This window comes from Carassius auratus, chromosome 20, assembly GCF_003368295.1.
Source record: "Carassius auratus strain Wakin chromosome 20, ASM336829v1, whole genome shotgun sequence".
Taxonomy (NCBI): Eukaryota; Metazoa; Chordata; class Actinopteri; order Cypriniformes; family Cyprinidae; genus Carassius; species Carassius auratus.
In genome coordinates, this window is record NC_039262.1 from 1,494,877 (window position 1) to 1,517,425 (window position 22,549).

Genomic DNA, 22,549 nt, shown 5'->3' on the forward strand with positions numbered 1-22,549 from the left:
TTACTTTGCATTTCTTTCTGAAATTTAAGCAATAATCTGAGTGAAGATTTTTGCACAATCAAAAAACATTTTTCTGTGTGTGCTATTATTAGGCTTCTTTTACTGTGGGTTATTAATGTGCAACCAGAATGTGCTTCAAATCAATGAAGAAACAAAAAAGAATACAGTCACTATGAATCTTCTTAATTCACATAACATTGTGTAGGACAAAATAGAAACTATTTAAGCAAAAATAATCAAGCAGGCACTCAAGTATTTCTTCTGAAAATGAAAAAACTGTTCTGCACTTGACAACTGTCATGTTACATAAATCTATCAACATCTAATAAGTATCACAGTGGCCAATATGTCAGCAAGAAGTTTTCCCTGAATTCCAAACTAAGAGTTTGGATTATCCCCGTGTTAACCAAAGATATCCAGCTAACACAAGACAGATATTATAAAAATAGTTCTAAAAAGTCCTCTTGAGATGATACAGGCTTCATTTTTCTGCACTGGGAGACACTGGACTTTCAGGGAGAAACACATCCGCACAACTCGGCGGTCTTATAGGAGATTTCCTTCTTGCACTCCTGATTGTGAGCTCATCTTTATGTTTAAATGTGAGTGGAACAAAACCATCTGCATCAGCCACCAAGACGATCCACATGGGACCTGTGAGAAGAAGAAAAAAAGGATTTCACTCAATTTTCACTCAAATAGAAACAATTGATTAAAATTGTACTCACCCTCTGGACATCCAAAAAGATAATTTGTTTGTTTCAACAGATTTGGATAAATTTAGCATTACATTACTTTCTCACCAATGGATCCACTCCAGTGAATGGGTGCCGTCAGAATGAGAGTCCAAACAGCTGATAAAAACATCACAATAATTCACAAGTAATCCACACCACTCCCATCAATTTATGTATATTTAATATATATATACATATATTATATATATATTTTTTTAATAGTCTGTTTACAAACAAAAATAGTCCAAAACAGTTTTAAAGAAATATGTTCAGACAACAAAGGATAATTTTTGGTTATTATGGATTATGGTGATGTTTTTATCAGCTGTTAGAACTATAACTACTGTATTCTGACGGCACCCATCACTGGAGAGGATCCGTTGGTGAGCAAGTGATATAATGCTAAATTTCTCCAAATCTCTTCCGGAGAAGAAACTAATTCATCCACATCTTGAATGACCTGAGGGGTTTTTTTGAGTGAACTATTCCTTTAAATCTGAGAAATGTCTGCACAGTAACTTGTGGTCTTAGCATAAGTGCCAGTGGTTCAAGCATACATCAGCTGTAGAGATGCACAGCACAAAAGGCTGTAAAGCTGATTCAAACTTAAACCCTCAAATCCGATTGCTCCACCTAATCGCTTCCTATTTTAGTCATTGACAATTAAATGAAGCCAAAGCACACCCAACAATCTGTCTTCGACAAAGGAAAACGGGATTTGTGCTTTGCACGGCTTCATTAATACATGCCACCTGCTTGCTGCCTGAAACATCAACACAGAGATCTCAGTAACATTCAGGTGCTTCGTTCAGTGTGCAATGTTTGCAAATGCTATTCAAATTCAAATAGTCAGTTTATCAATGTGGGTGACCATAAATACTTATTTCTTGGATTTATCTTGGCCGGTATTTCTAAAGGGCCTAAAATGTCTAGTTTTGGCTTTGTTTTCCAATTGTTTTCATGCTTGCTGCAAGTAAATGACTGAAATGTCGTTTGACCAATAGCACCGAGGCACTGCATATGATTGACCAACTGTCATTTGAGAAGGTGGGATTTACGGAGACTGGTCAAAGCAATGCAAATATCTAGATATAATGTACGAGGACTATGTCAATAAGAAAACGAAGCCACAATCCAGACATTTTTGGCAATTTAGAATTCAAGGCCAGAGACATATGGGAAAAAGAGGACGTATGGTCACCTTATACATATCTGCATCAGATTACATCTCATTTTATTACATATGCATTGAACAAGGTGCTGAGATTGACATTTTGGAAAGTCTCCATATTTATATGTATGTGATGGAGACTCATTCTTCCAGACATACCATGCATCATCTCTATGACCGTCAGGCCAAAGAGTTCCTGCACCACCCGCAGGCAGATCCGTCCCCCACACAGCAACAACGGCCTTCTCTCATCCGTATACACATTCTCAGACAACTGTTTCTGAAGGAAGAGACAAATACAATATGCAGCACCATGAGCCACTTTAAGGAAGCATCATTCACAACGGATCTGGTCATGTGCTCGTGGATTAAGTCTGATGATTTCCCTAAGACAAGTTATGCCATGGTCAACAGAATCAATTCAATCTGACATCTGCTGACAAAGGGTTGTACTGACAACAGTGAGAGGAATTATGAGTTGGCGTGATACTTCACAATGCTAAACGACCTGATGGTCTGTCTAAGAGTAAAATGGGCTTTGTAGAGTCTTGGTTTGGATTAGGATTTAGCTCTAGAAGTAAATCATCTAATCAAGTAATCATTTATTTTGCTGTATAATTATTATATTTAACATTTAAATACAAGTTAAGCAGCATGTGAAATGCTTTGGAATATGAGTAAAATCTACTTATGAATTCAACAAACAGAACTACTAATACAATTATTGTTTTTAAAAAATAACAACAATAACACTAATCCAACTACTCAAAAATAAATAATCGAAATGTCTGACAAAAAGCCAGAAATGATTATAAAGGACTGGGCTATCATAATTTTTATATTTACATTATAATTATAGTATTGTAATGCAAATGACTATAAATAATCATAATTATAAGAATTATAATTTAGATTAGTCATAAATAATTTATAAATTCATTATTTATTTATAAGTAGTTTATAAACAAATGAAATAAATGATAAGAGTCTGTGCTTTTATATTGTAATGTTTACATTTACATTATAGTAATGTAAACTCTTGCTACAGTGTGACTGCATCATATAACAATTATTAATTAATAATATTAATAATATTCATCGTCTAGCTGACTATGCCTTGCATTAATTTTTTCTAAAAATCCTGTCAAACGTGCACAAACTGACAGTCACCACCATAAGCTACTACTAAATATTATAGAAACATAATTTTCTGTAAAGTTGCTTTGTAACGATTCGTATTGTAAAACGTGCTATACAAATAAACTTGAATTGAATTGAATTATAAATAATAATAGTTATTACTCTTTATGTTACTTATAATTCAGATTACTTATGAATAATATTTAGAATTTTTTGCATTATTAAATATTTGTATATTACTAAACATAATGAATGAATATAATTATTATTACATTTAATAGTAATATATATGATAACATTTACTTTTTTCTGATAAAAATGTTAACACTGTAAATGTTTTCATGTTATATGTAACTTTTGTTTTCTTTTAGAGTCTTGATTTTGCATATTGAGAGTACTGGACAAGATGATTTTTCAATACAATGCTGAAAATATAATTCTTTATGCAATAAATCAACAGATTCGTTTTTTACTTGATTTTTCTACTACAGAAGACTGCTGACTTTTCCTGCACAATTTTAAAGAAAACGATAACGGTAATTTCATACCTGACATGTAATGTGCACATATTGAGGTTCATAAGCTGAAGGATAACTGCATGCAATCTTCTTGCCGTTCTGGGTGAAGTCTCTGATTTCTGCGAGGCACTGTTGGACATCTGCAAATCGGGTGAAAATCTTCTCCATGTTCTGCGTCAGCTGCTCCAAGTTCTTTTCTTTGGATTGACAGCTGTTCTTTGGTGGAGTTGCATCAGAATATAATTTTTCCGAGGCCTCGTACCTTGGCGAACAGGGTCGACTGGAATCCCGGCTGGCCTGACCGGCTACAGCAAGCGTTGCCATGCGGCTGATGTGATCCATGTCGTAGTTTTCCAGAGCAACAGAAGAGGCACTGGAAGCTCGATCGGAGAAGTCGACGGAGCTCGCCACGGGGCTCAAATCTGAGCTGTGTACCTCCTCGATTAGTTTCCTCCGACTGGATGGCGAAACAATTACTGAGCCTCCAGGAAGTATTAGATCCTTAATTGATAGACGGTCCTCTTTAGAAAAGTTCTCCGAATGACGTCTAATCCCATGATGTTGGCTCGCCGACTCAGACTTGGCAACCACTGGGGTGGCACCTTCCTCGTCGAATACCAGCTCCTTGGCTATTAGTCTCAAGATGTACTTGTCCGTGTTTGAGGAGGGGAGGAAAGCAGGATCATTGGACTTCTGCCGGCCAATCATGAAGAGCAACATCTTGTTGGTGAAAAAGCACACCCCTTTTGGCCTCTCATTTTTTTGCAGCTGGATCTGCTGCACGTTGGGTATGGAAGAATCTGTGATGCAGTAAACTAGGATCATGTTGCTTGTGTTGGATGCCACAGCCACCGTGCTCCCGCTCGGATCGAAGGCGATAATATCAGGGACCAAGATGCCAGGGATGCTGACCTTCCTCGTAGTGGTGACCTTCCGTTCATACGTCACCAGAATCAGATGTGATGAGTCCTGACCTGTTCCCGTCAAATTATCCCGCCGCCTCAAGTGTATGAGTGGACTTGGATCTGATTTTCGGTGTTTGGCAAGAATGTGCGTTAGATCTATGGGTCCGGATGAGGAAGCGTGTCCCGAGCGCTCAGAATCACATGATCTCCGTCTGTCCAAATAATAGTCCGCATCCACTGTCAAAACGGGAGAAGGGCGGCATGTTGAAGCCTCTGACTCGTTAGGCAGGTCGAACGCGATACCTGCATTGAGCCCGCAAATTTTATCAAGTGGGAGTTCAGTGGCTACAGCCACTTGAGCCTCGTTGGTGGACTCGATGGCACAGATATACCCACCTACATCGAAAATAGGGCAGAAGGAACATGCCACCAGGCTTTTTTGGATGTCGTTCCAAATATATGAGTGCAATGCGCTTCCGATGGCAACCACCAGGCGGGTTCCATCTTTAGTCCAACAGGCACAGTGGATCAGACCACTGCCCTTGATCTCGGCCTTCACGCGACGATTATCGACCCGCACGGAAAACAAGACGGAGGCATCCCGCTTGGTCAAAATGGCTAAGATGTCCATTTTGGGATGCCAGACGCATCCCTGGGACAGCAGTGGGAACGGCTCGCTCATTTCGCAGGTCTGCGTGCAGAGGAGTTTGTTCTGCTCTAGAGCGCTGAGCTGAAGCTGCCAAACAGTAACATGCTTTTTATGCTGGACGGCAAGCAATGCCGGGGACCCAGAGCAGCACAGTGGCCCCCAGAAGAGTCCCAAGACATGTTCAAACTGTCCGATGACATTGGTGTCGCCAAATTTGGGCTCGCCGTCAACAGAATACAATGACGTGAGACAAACCTGCTTACCGTCCGTCCAGGCTATTCCGTGGACCGGGTGAATGGCTTGGTGCAGGGTGTTCAATCCTGTTCTTAGAAGCTTGGCTTTTCCCAGCTCCATGCTTGGGTCAGTTTCTTCAATGGAAAGGAAAATAATGTTCCTTTTCATACAGAAAAGAGGTTTAAAGTCAGAATTGAGAGGTAGATGTAACTCTGTGCTTCAGTAGGAGAAGGCTGCCATCACATACTCCAAGAATAGGTAAAGCCTCTTCCCTCACTCTCTAATCCTATTGGCCAGAGTGAGGCTCCACTCAAGGATGACCAGATTAGGCAGATACGACCCCCAACGTCATAAAACCCTCTGAGGTTGGGATGCTATGTCTTTTGACTTGTTTTATTTCTGTCTCAGGCCTGAAATGAACAAAAAGCATATGTGAAGTGAAGTGACATTCAGCCAAGTATGGTGACCCATACTCAGAATTTGTGCTCTGCATTTAACCCATCCGAAATGCACACACACAGAGCAGTGAACACACACACACTGTGAGCACACACCCGGAGCAGTGGGCAGCCATTTATGCTGCGGCGCCCGGGGAGCAGTTGGGGGTTCGATGCCTTGCTCAAGGGCACCTAAGTCGTGGTATTGAAGGTGGAGAGAGAGCTGTTCATGCACTACCCCCACCCACAATCCGGCCCGAGACTAGAACTCACAACCCTTCGATTGGGAGTCCAACCCTCTAACCATTAGGCCACGACTTCCCTATGTAAGACCAACACTATATAATGGGTGTCAAACTTCCAGTTCCTGGAGGGCCACAGCCCTCTAGAGTTGAGTTCCAACCCTTCTCCAACACACAAACCATTTAGGCCTAGTTTTCAAATAAGCCGGGATGACTTGATTACCTGGATCAGTTTCATTTAATTAGGGTAGAATCTAAACTAATCTAAAGAGTTTAAAACCTGTGCACTATATGGACAAAAGTATTGGAACACAGCCCATAACTGTGGCAACAAAGATGGAAACATAAGTAATTTATATACCTCCGTTGCAACATTTTTGGAAGAGTCTGAAATGACTGTACCCATATGTATAAGTCATTGGTATTTGGTGATTAGTTTTTGGCTCAAGGTCTGCATTTATAGTCACACCAGAAGTGTTTAGCTGGGATTAGGACTTGGCTTTATGCAGATCAATCAAGTTCTTTCACACAGAACCTTGCCTTATTCACAGAGGCATTGTGATGTTGGAATAGAAAGGGGTCCTATCCAAATTGTTGCTATAAAATTACAAAGGACACATTTCCCTAGAATACCATTATATGCTTAAACATTAGGATTTATTCTCAAGGAAATTACTTAAATAGTCAAACCATTATAAGGGTGTGTCCCTATACTTTTGTCCATATAGGCCTAGTGTATAAATGCTGATATTACAAAACAGCCCATTAAGGTGCAACATGCAAAAAAGATCCATTGTTTCTTGTCAATAGCATAGTGATGTACAGAACTTACTTTCAAATCAAGCAGGTCTGTTGATCAGCAGGGTATATTCAAGTGATCAGCTAGAAAATGATTGAAAACTGCATTTTTGCCCTCAAATCATGCATATTCCTATAGGAATGACTCAATTTAATAAGTTTCCCAGAGCAATGGTAAATGTGACTGCACCATTACAAATAGTTGATAACCATATTTACTACAGTTATTAATACTACAAAACCTGTGGTGACTTGTTTGAAGCCAACATTTGAAAAGAGCATGGTATTTGATTTTAGTGGAAATAACTGTATTTAACATGATGTAAAATTATATTTATGGTTGTTTTTGTAATGGGAGGTAATTTTGTTCAACATAAATGAAGAATGAGAAGCATCACATAAATGTCACTTTAAACTGCACATTGTTTCCACAAAATAACCCCTTACTAAAAGGTAGTGAGACCACATAAATATTTTAAGATCGTATTTAATTGTTTACAGGTAAAATTTACAGTAACAACAATATGTAGTACGTTACCTATGATAGTCTAACAGAAACTAATAATTTTTTTGTAGGGGCATTATGTATTACACCAAGACCACACATGCTGGCCTGTTAAGCACGCAATTTAGATCTAGAACTATCCTGAAAATAAAGGAAAATATAAGAAACTGCACACAACGACTCTCGAAAAATAATATTACAAACATAGCCTACCATTATGCTGTTTGCAAAGCTCGGGAAACCATGACAACTCCGCGCATAAACATATAAACTTGAGCTGTGTCCGCATTTCCCCGCGGAGACATTTGAAGCCATGGACAACCGGAAACAGAATGACTCAGGCATTCTGGGAACTGTAGTTCAAACTGGAGAAGGGAGGTTTGATTCAATTCGAATCGATTCTTTCGAACAGTTCGTTTTAAGGGGCCAGTTTTGACGATTCAGAATTACTTTTCGGCAAGACATGAAGAGCAACATCAAGCACACCCCTTTTGGCCTCTCATTTTTTTTGCAGCTGGATCTGCTGCATGTTGGGTATGGAAGAATCTGTGATGCAGTAAACTAGGATCATGTTGCATGTGTTGGATGCCACAGCCACCGTGCTCTCGCTCGGATCCAAGGCGATAAAGACATAATACTCAGCACGCGGGTTCGGCGTTGGCACATAACCTTATCTAAATTTTTCAAATAAAACCATAGGTAAACCTACATTACATATGTTTTCTTATATTTTGTTTAAAATCATTGATGGGTATTTGTTGGAGCCATGATTTAGCTACTATCTTTGTTTAAAAAAGTTTTTGTGAGCATGTTTTAACATTACAATTAAGTTTTATTTGTTAACATTTCTGCTAATTAATTAACGTACTGCTCCATCAGTCAAATTTTACATTAAGCCTATATTTACATTTAGCAGACACTTGTATCCAAAGCCACTTAAAATTATGACAGTAGAAGCAATCAAAACCAACAAATGAGCAATAATATGCAAGTGCTATGAAAAGCCTAAGGCAATAGGCCTACATGTAGCAAGTTTTTTATTTACACACACACACACACACACACACACACACACACACACACACACACACACACACACAGTGGGCCTACATGTAGCAAGTTTTTTTTATTTACACACAAAAAACAAGTAGAATAGAAAAAGTTATAGGAGGCCTTTTTCTTTTAGAAATCGTTAGAATGTTAGAAATCGTTAGATTGTTAGAAATCGTTAAAATGTTAGAAATTGAATATGGAGTTCCAGTGTAAGTTAATTACTGTAAGTCAACAAATAGCTTCTGAAATATAATTAGAATAGTGCTAGAGTTTGAGGGTCAAATAAATATGAAAGAGATGTATTTTAGCTGTTTTTCTAGTTTTCTGAACATGGCTAAAGACTTGAGAATAAATGGCTGCTCGAATTGAGTTGAGCAGGCCTTTCAGGGAACGGTTAAAAGTCTGTGAAAGTGTGTGCCAGCTTGGAGTCATAATATGGGAGCTAGCATTATTTGTGCATTATTATTTTTCTGCTTAAATGTTAAAACAAACACTCTTATTCATTTACTAGTCTATGGAAAACGCAGGTAACTTAACTTACAGCATTTATTTATTTTTACATTATAGGCTACAAACGTAATATTTTATAAGTGCTACTCAATAGATTTTACACAGTACAATATTCCAGCATGCCAGAATCTCCTAAAGACTGATGGTTAATCAGACAGGAATCTTGTCTAATATTTCACCGCGGTTTGACCATCGCAATCTAGCCGAGGGCGCGTGCAGTAGATTTGATATGACAGTGGGCGGAGTTCAGCAGCGCTGCTGTCTCACACAGTCTGTCTCTCTCTCTCACTGTCTCTCTACTGTAGGATCTGCCCGCACTAACAGAATGGGTGTTGAGGTTGAAACAATATCTCCAGGAGACGGTAAGACGCTATCATCTAATAAGTTTGAATTTCAAATTCAGGAACGTTCTAAACGCTCTGGCGGATTCGAATGTTGTTTCTATACATTTTAGCGGCAAAAAGATGGATTGCGGGAACATTCTGTGGCTGTAATTACATAATATATTAACATTCTTGATTATTTTCACTGCATATTATTTTAGCATAGCTTTGAAAACTAAGATTTCAAACGAAACGCCTATAGCTATGATGATGTTTCCCGCTCGCTGTCTAGTCAGAGATTTAACGTAGCAGCAGATAATATTTGCCATGTGAGCCAACTCTTCTCATTATGATTCCTCACTGTAGCTGTCAGATGTCCTCTACAACATTCTGCAGTGTGATTTTTGCTTCTGAAATGCAGGTTGAACACATATGTCTCAGATGGCAGCACTCATGCCCGCCCTGGCTAGACATGAGCTTCGATGTTAATCTGAGGGGGGCTTTGCAGGGTAATTTGGCACAGTTGGCAGTCACTCGGTTTCTGAGACCTGATCTGGTCGAATGGCACAGTAGACTCCGTTATGTTTGCCACTTGTTGCATTATGTGTCAAACTGTTAGAAGAAAGGGATCATTGGGGTTCTTTATAGAACCATAGGGTTCTTTACTCAACTCCAAAGAACCTTTTATGCTATAAAGGTTCTATAATGACAAGAAAGAACCTTTTTGGCATAAAGGGTTCATATCTTGAATTTTGTGATCATTCACATGCATTCAAAAATGCATTTGAATACGCCGAATAATGCAGTGAAAGAACGCACTCAAAATGCACACGTGCACTAGTATGACTTCATCATGTAACTTTACATTAGCCTAGATGCCTGCACTTTTAGGCATGATTTGTTAAGTTTTTGAATATACTTGATACTGTTAAAAGGCACATCATTAAAACAAAAAATACGAGTTCACATTTCACACCTAAACAAGCGTGGAAAACGTAATTATAACTAGCTACTAAATTAGTTAAAAATGCCTATCCATATACAGCTATGATTTGCGACTGACTCAAATGATTCGCGAAACCGCTCCGAACTCCCGAACTGATTCAAATGATTTGCGATCCCCAAACTGACTCAAATGATTCGCGAACCCGCTACGAACTCCCGACCTGATTCAAATGATTCGCGATCCTCAAACTGACTCAAATGATTCGCGATCCCCCTACGAACTCCCAAACTGGAGTCAGATGACTCAAATGATTCGCGATCCCGCTCCAACTCCCAAACTGGAGTCAGATGACTCAAATGATTCGCGATCCTGCTACGAACTCCCGAACTGCTTCAAATGATTTGCGATCCCCAAACTGACTCAAGTGATTCGCGATCCCCAAATTGACTCAAATGATTCGCGATCCCGCTCCGAACTCCCGAACTGACTCAAATGATTCGCGAAACCGCTACGAACTCCCGAACTGACTCAAATGATTCGCGAACCCGCTACAAACTCCCGAACTGACTCAAATGATTCGTGACAGCACCTGGATCAGTGAGCTGCGTCTTGGGCCGATGACGCCACTTCCATGGAGGCATGTTGTACACGCCCCCGTCCATTGACTCCGCCCCCAAGTCAAAACAGTGCCACAAACAGAGATGTGCAGAAAAGTGAAGCGCAAAGGAAAAAGGGTATCGCAAGCTCAAACTAGACTGACACGCAAAATAAAACTAGCGTTGCAAATAAATTAATAGATATGACCATGGAAAATGTGTATTGCAAAATCATTGCTTTCGCGCTGTTTCATTTGTTTTGCAATTCTTAATTTTTGTTTGCAAAAAGCAAATGTATTAAATTTGTTTTTGTTTTTATTGTTTTTGTATATTTTAAACAAGGTAAATCTTTCTGATTTATTAAAATAAAAAGTCACATACATGGATTTTTCTGGGCTAAGCCCCGGATCTCCACTCACCCTAGAACCACCCCTGCTGGTAGCACCAAACTTACTGTCTGGACATGATGACATTTTCATTGACACAATGCATTGTTGATATATGCATTATATTTGTATAGCTCTAGTCCTCAAATCAGATGTCATGATCCTTCAGAAATCATTGTAATAAGTGACCCTGGACCACCAAACCAGTCATAAGTGTCAATTTTGAGATTTATATATCATGCTCCAGGGTCACATATGCTGAATTGCTGCTCAAAAACGGTTTCTTTTTATTATCAATGTTGCGTTGTGATGCTTAATATTTTTCTGAAAACTATGATTTATTCCTGTGATCTAAATTTTCAGAATTATTACTCTAGTCTTCAGTGTCACATGATCATTCAGAAATCATTATAATATTCTGATTGGCTGTTCAAGAAAATTTTTACTATTATTATCAATATTTAAAACAGCCGAGTAATTTATTTCAGGATTCTTTAATGAATGGAAAGATCTGCATTTATCTAAAATTAAAAAGCCTTTGTAACATTACACTATACAATACAAAAGCTTGGAGTTGGGGGGGGGGCGGTTGATTATTGAAATGAATACTTTTATGTAGCAAGGATGCTTTAAATTGATCAAAAGTGGTGATAAAGGCATTTATAATGTTGCATAAGATAAATATATATTAATATATACAGATACATGCTTCTGAATCTACTATTCATTAAAGAAACCTGAAAAAATTCTACTCAGCTGTTTTCAGCATAGGCTAATAATATTTATGAATGTTTTTTGAGCAGCAAATCAGAATATTAGAATGATTTCTCAAGGATCACATGACTGGAGTAATTATGTAAAAAATTCAGCCTTTAAATCAAAGTAATAAATTATATTAAAATAAAAAAAACTGTTTAATTGTACTGTTTCTGTTGTAGATCAAATAAATGCAGGTTTGGTTAGCAGATGAGACTTCTTTAAAAAACATAAAGAATATTACTGTTCAAAAACTTGACTAGTAGTGCATGTATAAGTATATATATATATATATATATATATATATATATATATATATATATATATATATATATATATATATATATGTCTATACTTTATTTTCATTTTGCCACTAATAGTATTCTAAATACAAATGACGCTATTCCTAAAACTCAACACATGTTCTGTATGCTTGATATGAGATCTGTCTGAATTTAGAGCTGAGAGCCTGATTTTATATCATTGTAAAGAAAATTGTGCTATGGCTGCCAAACGAAAACTGTAAAATTAAAGTAAAATATCTTAATTCAATAAAGTGCGAAAACAATCATTTTACTGAAATTTTAATTTTTTTCAGTTTTTACTGATTTTTTTTTTAAAAAATATTAATTTTGCAGATTTTTACTTTAATTGTACTTTTTTTGTTTGGCAGCCGTAGCTACCAGTCATTTATCATATATTTTTTTACGGGCCTTTTTTAAAAGTGTGAAACAGTAGGAGTCATAATAATGAGAATTATTATAACTTGAACATTACCATGAACTCATTTGATTTGAACACCTTTCAGACACAGCATTCTTGGCTTAAGTCATCAAGCTCAATGGGTTCACCAGGGAGAGGAATGAATGCCATGTAATGGCGCTTTCACATTTCTTGCTCTGCTCGGGTCTCTTGCGTCTTTGGGCTGCTCTCCACTGACATCCTATCTGACCCCCACCGGCCTGCTGTCATGTGGCTCACATTCCTGTCCAGCTCCCACACATTAATCAGACACCACCCTCACCGCACGCGTGCACTGTCTTCAGAGGACTGCAGATGAAGTCGAAGACCAAACCCAGGCCTCATGACTGTAGAAGCTGCTTCATGGATTCCCATGTGATTTTATCAGTCCCTCTGGGGTTTGTGGATTAAATTAGGGTGGCAAGCTACAGTGTTGTTAGAATAAAAGCCTGAAGATAAAACTGTATAGTTAGTGTTCTAAGCTACACTACGCGATAAAAACCTTTGATTCCTGGAAGCTGTGTGTCCGCCAGCCAATAAGATTGAGCCTGGTCGTTTGAGAGAGTTCATGTCATTTATGTGTAATACATATCAGATGGCCAGTGGATGGTCAACAAGGGTGTTGTCTGTGTCTGAGGAGTTAATGAATTGATAACATTAACCTAAAGTTGAAAAAGTGTCTTTCATCACCAGATTGAGATGGTGCAGTGGATATTACGGTTCACATGTTATGAATCATCTTTGGCACTAACTGTCTTGTTCTCCTCTTTCTTTACAGGAAGAACTTTTCCGAAGAAAGGACAGACATGCGTTGTGCATTACATAGGTAAACAATCTGCTGTAACTGTTCTCATATGTTGTTTGTCAGACGTTTCACTCAGGCGACTGGTGCGCCCTGCGGACTTCTAGCTCATACAGACAGGAAACAGGATGTCGATAACAACATTCTGTCTCCACTTGTTTAATGTTTTCTTTCCTCTGAGTTTCGCCATGCTTCTCTTTGAAAATGCAGGTAGAACTTTAAATGTTGGTACATAATAAGCCCTTATAATTATTATTGCTTGAACTTTGGACGTTTACTATTGTGCTTGACGTACAGGACGTTGCCAGCTGGAGCAGAAAATTCATGCCTTCCACTATGGTTAACGTTCATATTGTTACCTTTAAAATACAATAGAGAATGTTTGGAAATGTAAACTGATACTCCCCACTGACACACTACAGCAAAAGATAGAAATAATAGAATTAAAACCGTTTTTAGCTGCTGGAAATACTAGTGTTCTATTAATGTAGGCCACAGTTGTATTTTAAAACAACTGCATTTATTTTAATTAGAATTAGTTTTTATTATTATATTACATCTTGTGTCATCTTTAAACAGACATCATTTCAATACTGACAAAAAAGGCAAAAACATGAAAGGTTTTTCCTGTCTAGTCCGAATTATCAGCGGTATCTGTATCTGGACTAAAGTAAACAGCTCGAGGCAGAACTATGCTGGAGTCAGACAGCAGTGATTGTGAGCTTCTGGCCGTCATTAGCACTCAGAGCAGCTAACAGGGTCAGACTCACTGCAGACGTCAATACAGCCCTTCTGCAATACTTAATATAGCACTGCAGGGCTTTCGCTAAGAGCCCTCGAGCCCTCGAGCCCTGGAGTGAACCAGATACAGCACTACCACCAGAGACAGTCATCACTAGAGCTAATGCTCATTTCTCTATGATTACAGTCTGAAGATATTGAATGCTAAATCTGTCTGGAGTGACCAGATACAAAAAAACATCTATTTGAATTTTTTCTTTTTTTTCAGATGCCATTTATGTATTTTTGTTTAGCTCATATGAGAAAATGTAATCAAAGAAAAGCAAATGGCCAGCTAAAAAAAAAAAAAACATGACTGTCACACGTATCCTATGTGACACAATAAAGTGACAGAGCATAAATGCTTCTTTTTATGAAAATCAGAATAAATAAACTCCTTCTGCAGTATCAGTTTTTTATGGTTGGTGGTGTTATAGATTTAATATATGCTAGGGTCTGTAAGATTTGTATTTTTTTTTAAGAAGTCTCACTGTATTTGAGCAAAAATAGAGTAAAAAACTATTATGTGAAATATTTTAAAATGCAATTTATTCCTGTGATGCAAAGCTGAAATTTCTGCATCATTACACTAGCCTGCAGGGTTTACATGATCCTTAATAAATTATATGCTGATTTGGTGATTGAGAATAATTTCTTATTAATATTAATGTTAAAAAAAGTCAGTTGTGCTCTTTAATTTTTTGGAACAGTTTCAGGGTTCTTGAAAGCATTTATTTACAATTGAACCTTATTTGTCACTTTTGATCAATTTAATGCATGCTGGCAAAATAAAAGTATCAATTAATGAACTGATCCCAACTTTTGAACAGTAGTATAAGCAACTGTGTAATTCGGTTTTACTCACATTGGCACTAGGTGAATGTTAAATCTAGACTCTGGTTGCATCTCATTTTTGATGGAAAAATGCTTTACCTTGACTGAATTATGATTGTAGAGGATCTGAATGATAATTGCTGCTTTGCTAGTCATGGAACCTTTTATTCCACTTCATAATATAATAATTTAACATAATGTTCAGGTTGTATATTATCAGCATTAATGGTTGCATGACATGCAAAACGGGATGGATTTTATTTTATCACAGGCTCATGCCTGAATTAGCAGAGAGACCCCCACCCTTCGCACACCTACCTTTCTCTGACCCAGCTGGGCAGAACAAATCAATTAGTCCAGTCCCGCTGGATCCCCTGGGGTTTATTAATAGAGCACAGGAAGCCATCAGACCTCCCGTGACTGGTGGCTCTATTAATAACAATTGCAACACTATGTATAAATATGCTCTGAAGAGACACCCATGTGATTGGTGGTGGGCCACTATAATGGCAATGAAGAGAAACCCACCAGGTGTCCAGTTTCTTGAACCCTGATCAGGCTTTCAGAGGCATTAAAGTAGTGATGTCATGTGCAATTATGAGGTATGCTTCCTTCTCTTGATTCTAGAAGATACTACGCTATGTGAGAGCCACAGTTCATTGCTCAGTGTTTTACTTTAACTAACTTTTCCAATGGAATAATTGCTCAAAATTGTTTCTCAGTCAACTACAGCAAATTTGCTCTCATCCATATAGTTTTGAATATGTTTTAAATATATCAGCTCCTTCACTATAGCTTCATAAAAACTTAAATTTGTATCTCAGTGTCACGATTCTTCAGAAATCATTCTGATATGCTGATGTTGTGCCCAAGAAACATTAGTTAATATTATCATTTTTGGAAATGTTTTGTCGTCCAAGCTGTTCGTGTTTATACAATACAATTCTTTCTTTCTTTGGTCTCTGTTACAGCTTCTCATTCATAGTGCAGGGGCTTGTAGGTAATAGTATTGAAAAACATGCATTGAAATCCCACCGGAATAGTATACTGTACAACTTGGGCACATTTGGCATTCTCTTTTCAACTATGATTCATGATGCCCTAATCATATTCTGGCATACTATATAGTATGGATAGTCTGGAAATTGGGATGTAGCCCGGGTTTCAGGTTCTGGGAATGAGTTGTGCAGGTCACCACACAGCAGGCTGTAATGTGAGATTAAGTTTAGCAAGGAAACTATTGAACAGATGTACACACATACCTTTCAAATGTAAGGTGTTATTAAGGTTTTTAAAATCTCAATTAACAGTTTTATTCAGCAAATATGCATTAAATGAATCAAAAGATTTTACGTTATTACAAAAATATCTGTTTCAGATAACATGCTGTTCTTTGAAACATTGCATTCATTAAAGAATCCTGAAAAAAAATTAGTTTCCACAAAAATATGAATATTCATTAATTAACAAAGCAGCAAAACTTACAATAAGACATTTTTCTTGAGCAGCAAATTGGTATCAGAATGATTTCTGAATAATCATGTGACACTGAAAACTAGTGTAATGATGCAGAAAATTCAGCTTTGCATCGCAGGAATAAATAAATTTTTTATTATATACTTAGCAATTTTAATTACAACAGATAAGGTTTAATGATTATATTGGAGTGCAAAAGTAGTTTGTCTTAACCAGCTGATATTACTGTTTTTAACTCTCTCTTTGCACTTGACATTTCCGACCAGAGTACTCTTGTTTGATGATACATGAACCTGGCGTGTGCCGTGCCACGAGGTTTTCTGCTGACATGTTTTCGAGCTGAAATGTGCCAGCAAATCTATAAGAGGCTGTCGCATTCAGGTAGCGTGAGCATCTGATTACATTTGACGCTGACTGAGAGAAACCGGCTGCCAGCTCTTGTAGACAGATACTGTAAGCCGTGGTAAAAATAGCTGCCTGCTGGGCTGGTTCACACTCTTTCCCACCGACCTCTCACGCACAGACTCAGGAACTGAGAACAACTTCATGTTTTTTCAAAAAAAGGCTCCCACCCTACATGACCGCTTATTGTTATTGTTGTCACAGGGGAGCTGATAGGAGAAGCGGCGATATATTCTGTGACTTGTACTGAGCCGGATTTTGGCTCACTGCAGGTCTAATGACCCCCGTGCAGCACCCTAAAACATCCAGAACACCCCAAAATACCAATAACATCAAAAACACCCTAACAACCACAGGCAACACCCCAAAAACACCCAGAACAAGCGAGCAGCACCCTAACATACTAAGAACATCTAGAACAACTACACAGAACAGCCTAGTAACACCCTAAAACATCCAGAACGACCATTCAGAGGATATTAACAACCACATATCAACAACCTTATAACCCTAAAAACATAAACAGGATTCTAACAGCACACTTACACACCAAGAACATTCTAACAGTCACAGAGAACACCCTAAAACTTCCAGAACACACTAGCAACACCCTAACAACCATCCAGAAGACAAGACATTAGCAATCTCCTAGCAACACCAGAACAATCCCCCAGAACACCCTAGAAACAACCTAAAACATCAACACCCTCACAACTATGGAGAGCACCCTAGCAATGCCCTAAAACACCAATAACATCCAAAACACCCTAACAACCACAGGCAACACCCTTAAAACATCCAGAACACCCTAGCAGTACATACTAAAAGCAAAATACAGAGAACACCCTAACAACCTTAAAAAACATCAAGAACATTCTAACAGCACCCTTACACACTAAGAACATCCAGAACACCCTAGCAACACCCTCATACACCCAGAATACCATAACAACCATCCAGAAGACATTAGCAACACTCTCAACCACCTAGAACTCCCTAGAAAACCCTAAAACATCAAGAACATCCTAAGGCACCCTAACACATTAAGGACATCTAGAACACCCTAACAAGATCCTAACTACTACCCACAACAATTTAGCAGTAACCTAACAACCATCTAGAACAACATAGCAACACCTTAAAGCATTGAGAGCACCCTAACAATCAGCAGAAGACACTAGAAGCACTCTAAAAACATTCAGAATACTCCAGCAACCATCCATAAGACCCTAGCAACACCAAAACAACAGGGAGCAAATAGTACAAGCTGCAAGATATTCTGTTACTTGTACTGAACACATATTCTATAAGTACATTTTTGGCTTGCTCACCGGAGGTGCAACACCAAATTTTCTGTAAGGCTACCGATCTTAGCAACTACATAGCAGCAGCCTGTAAAGTTTTGCACGGGCAAGCACTACTAATGTTTCGAATTTTATTTTTTAAATCTAATTTGTAAATAGACTGATCAAAGTTCCAAAGGTTTGCAGCAACACTGGATGTATTTAGTCAGTTTAGTTCATTCATAAATAAGCTTTAGTTCATCCTTGTAGTAGAACAAGCTTCTATTATAATATACTGTCTGGTTTTTGGAATGAAGCCCACTCTGCAGATATCTTGGCGCAGGGTCCTTCCTGGAAATCTCAGCTCCATTTATGTCCGGGGGGAGGGAAAGTTAATACTGTACTGTACTAGAACCATCTCTCAGCGTGAGGGATCTTTCATATCTCCCTCGGCATGGACGAAACTGTAAGGAATAAATGCTTCTAATGGTGTGTCAGACTCTCATTTAAACAAAGCACAAACACATTTGTCCTCACTAAAGCATAGGTAGATAGTTATTCATACATTTAGTGTTGAAAGTGAAATCAATACTGTACTTGTGATATTGAATTCTGTGTAACAAAATATCTCATCTTGCCAAATAAATTGTAGGCACAGGGAAGCATGTACTTTTTAGGGAAAGGAATTTAGATTCATATTTTAGATTTATATTTAATTGTTATATTTTTGTGTAAATTAATTAAGTCTATTTAACATTTTAATTTGGTGTGATTAATTAAATATAAAAAGTGTTACAAATAAAACACAGTAAATAAGAATATATTATTAAATGAGCTGATTAAATTTAATCATCAAATGAAATGAATCCTATTAATATTTTAGCTGAGAGTTAAATGAAATGTTATTCAAATTTTAATTAACAATTAAATTAAACATTTTAACATTTAATCTGGAAGATCTGAACAGCTTTTGTTGCTAAATCTTAAACATTTAACATGCTTTATTTTACATTTGGCAACCTTTATAAAATATTCTTATATATACACACTCATACTGTAATTATGGTAGACCAGGGTGTTATTGGTTATGTCTTTCTCTCTCTTTCTCTGTTCCTTTCTGTGATATAGACGGAGGCAAAAGGTGACCTACTTAAACCGGCCGAATAATCCGGCGAATTAGGCCAATGTTTCATATTTCATTCTTTTTGTTCATTTGGAAAACAAGAGCTCAGATTCCAAAGGAGATTTAGATAAGCACAGAAACGCTCCCTCCAGCAGGTCAGCTGTGTGTTAGTGGACCACTCCTGTCTGATTGGAGGCACCCCGCAGACCCCCTGAAGCAGTTAAACAAAGAATATTCTAGTGCAGTCGCAGTTTTAGTCAGGACATCCAGTAGACCTGCTGTTAAAATTCACAGGAATAAATGTAGCATTCATCTCTATAATACTACATATGTTTTTTCTTCTGTTCCACAATATTAAAAATAACATATTCTAGAAACTTAAAAAAAAAGTTAAACCATATCTGGAGACCAGGGTATCACATACTTGGGGGCCACCCAGAACACCTTAGGAACAGCCTAAAACATCTGGAACACCAAATGAACACCCTAACAACCACCTAGAACCTAGCAGCACTCTAAAACACCCAGAATACCCTAACAACTACCAAGAACACCTTAAAAACCTCCTAGAAACCACACAGAACACTATCGCTACACCCTAACAATCACCTATAGCAACAATGCTAAAACATCCACAACACTCTAGTAATACCCTAACAACCACCCCAAAGACCCTAAAAACTATCCAGAACATCAAAATAAACAAAAACACTAGAAACCATCTATTCCAAAACTCCTAAAACATCCAGAAGACTCTAGTAACAACCTATAAACCACCCAGCAGACCCTAAAAACTATCCAGAACATCAACAAAAAAAAAAAATCTACAAAACTCTAGCAACACTTATAAAACACCCAGAACAATCTAGTAAAACATTAACAACCACACAGAAGACCCTAAAAACTATCCAGAACATCAAAGAAAAAAAAACACATCTAGAATACGCTAGCAACAACAACAAAAACAAAATGATCCTGAAAACCCTAGCAACAACTTAGAAGACCCTACACTTATCAAACGCACTCCAAAAACCATAACACCCCTAAAACCTATCTAGAACACCCTAGTAACAGCATAACAACCACACAGAGGGCCCTAAAATATCCAGAATAATCTCCAATAACTACCTAGAACACACTAGCAACACTCAAACTATGCCGAACTCCTCAGCAACACCCATCCAGAAGACCCAAATAGCCAGCCATTTACAACACCCTAGCAACACCCTAAAAACTGTCCAGAACACTGTAGAAACACCTTAACCACTATCAACACTGTAGCCTCACGGCCTGTGCAAAAGCTGCTTGAAAAATACGTTTAAATCTAGTTGTATTTTAAAGTGACATATATAATACTGAAGTGGATCATCTATGTCTTTCTCATGACTGAGTACGATGTCAGTATAAACTGGGTCTGTTTGTATGATGCTGGTATGCCGGATGGTTGATGTGGACTGTCTATTTCACCAGCTGCTGTTTTAGAGTAGTGTCGTTCTGTCTGTTTTGTCCACCATGTTGTAGCGTGTAAATCTGCTGTTAAATGGATGCTTGATGTGGTGCTGATGATATCTGTTCAGCTCTTGGTCCAGGGCTGCAATTACTGTCTCCTGTAAGCCTGGAAACTGCAATTGTGCAGTCTCATCGTCAGCTGCTCGTCTGCTTAGATGTGTGTAGATGTGTTAACGACTTGTGCTTGTGCTGTTCCATTTTCTCCTTCATTTTAGGTTTCGATTTTTGCATTTTGAACAGTTCTGCTTAGTTTCCTGTTTTCTTCAGAAAATATAAAAAATATTAAATGTTGTTACAAATTGAAGTCCATTACTGATTCCAAATTACATGACCAAAATTACTGTTAGCAATGTAATTCATTACATTACACATTTTAGGCAATATAATCAGACTACTTTTTTGATTACTTTTAGATTACTTTTGATCTAATGTATCACATTGACTTAAATAGGATAATTGTGTGACATATTCATATAAAAACACAAAAAGGAAAAAAATATATTCCATTCGTTGGAATATACAAAGTGCATAAGTAATAATGAAATCATAGAACTGTAAAGCTAAAATAAATAATTTTAAAATAATCTAAATAAAACACTTAAAAATATTAAATATTTTATTTATAAATGTGTAATATAAATATTTATTTATATGGTGGTAATTATGTATTAACTTGTAACTTGTTTTCTGTTTAATTACAGGAATGCTGCAGAACGGAAAGAAGTTTGACTCGTCACGAGACAGAAACAAGCCATTCAAATTCAAGATCGGGCGACAGGAAGTCATCAAGGGCTGGGAGGAAGGAGTTGCACAGGTATTTGAGCCTGATGCTGTGCTGCATGTATTCTTAAACATTTCTGTCAGTTTCCACTTGCTCTATAGTATTTCCATCTACTTCTAGATGAGTTTGGGTCAGCGGGCGAAGATCACCTGCACCCCAGATATGGCTTATGGGGCCACGGGACACCCTGGTGTCATTCCTCCCAACGCCACACTAATATTTGACGTGGAGCTGCTGAAACTGGAGTGAAGCACTAGCTTTTGCAGGGCTGAAGTCCTCAAATGGAGAAGTCCCCGCCCCTCCAACAAAACCTTCTTCATCTACACACTCTCCACATCAACTTTTCAGTTTTTTTATTTTGCCAATAAATGCAATGTGAATCTTTCTACACATGACCTTAATGCTATTTTGCCATCACGTTACATGCAAAATGTTTTTTTTTTCATACTACACTTTCCTGAAACTATGTGAATACTATAGGATCATTCAATCAGTATTTTAATTTGTATCCATTTGGTAGGGTTAGTATTTTACAGGAGGGTGTAATGGGTTATAATTCTGTATTCTGAGGGGCATTAACAACCACTGTCTGCATTGCCACTTTTGATAAAAGTATATCCTGCTGAATGCATATGATAAAATGACAATGTTACTGTATTTACTATTATATTTTATATATAAATATCTGTCCCTTATAAACATTTGCTGTTAGTCTCATTCAAATCTATAAAAATGTGACGTGGAACAAACTGATTAGGCCTATGTACCGTGGAGTGCTTTGGCTTCAATTAACATTTTATCAACTTGCTCTTAATAAAGATATTTGAACTCTTTGAAATCATTGTGCTGTTGCAACTGGTACTGATAAATTTATTTTTGATTATTTTATCTGATTTCCTACAACTGTGTGTA

At 37.6% G+C, this 22,549-nt stretch overlaps 2 protein-coding genes across 5 annotated transcripts; one reads left to right on the top strand and one right to left on the bottom strand.

The window, feature by feature from the left end:
- Positions 1 to 188: 188 nt before the first annotated feature.
- Positions 189 to 7,677, bottom strand: wdcp (WD repeat and coiled coil containing). 4 transcript variants are annotated; one of them, XM_026290309.1, is made up of 5 exons: positions 7,550 to 7,663; positions 6,866 to 6,915; positions 3,597 to 5,764; positions 2,068 to 2,188; positions 189 to 654 (listed from the first exon to the last, which is right to left on the bottom strand). In XM_026290309.1, exons 3-5 carry the CDS (start codon positions 5,520 to 5,522, stop codon positions 482 to 484), a joined length of 2,220 nt encoding a protein of 739 aa, XP_026146094.1. In that variant the 5' UTR covers positions 5,523 to 5,764; positions 6,866 to 6,915; positions 7,550 to 7,663; the 3' UTR covers positions 189 to 481. The 4 variants fall into 4 exon arrangements, with proteins under 4 accessions (XP_026146094.1, XP_026146093.1, XP_026146092.1 ...); XM_026290308.1 differs by having other exon boundaries at positions 6,866 to 6,964; XM_026290307.1 differs by lacking the exon at positions 6,866 to 6,915 and having other exon boundaries at positions 7,550 to 7,677.
- Positions 7,678 to 9,145: 1,468 nt separating this feature from the next.
- On the top strand, positions 9,146 to 22,479 carry fkbp1b (FKBP prolyl isomerase 1B). The gene is made up of 4 exons (XM_026290311.1): positions 9,146 to 9,261; positions 13,426 to 13,473; positions 21,558 to 21,670; positions 21,758 to 22,479. Exons 1-4 carry the CDS (start codon positions 9,225 to 9,227, stop codon positions 21,884 to 21,886), a joined length of 327 nt encoding a protein of 108 aa, XP_026146096.1. The 5' UTR covers positions 9,146 to 9,224; the 3' UTR covers positions 21,887 to 22,479.
- Positions 22,480 to 22,549: the final 70 nt, after the last annotated feature.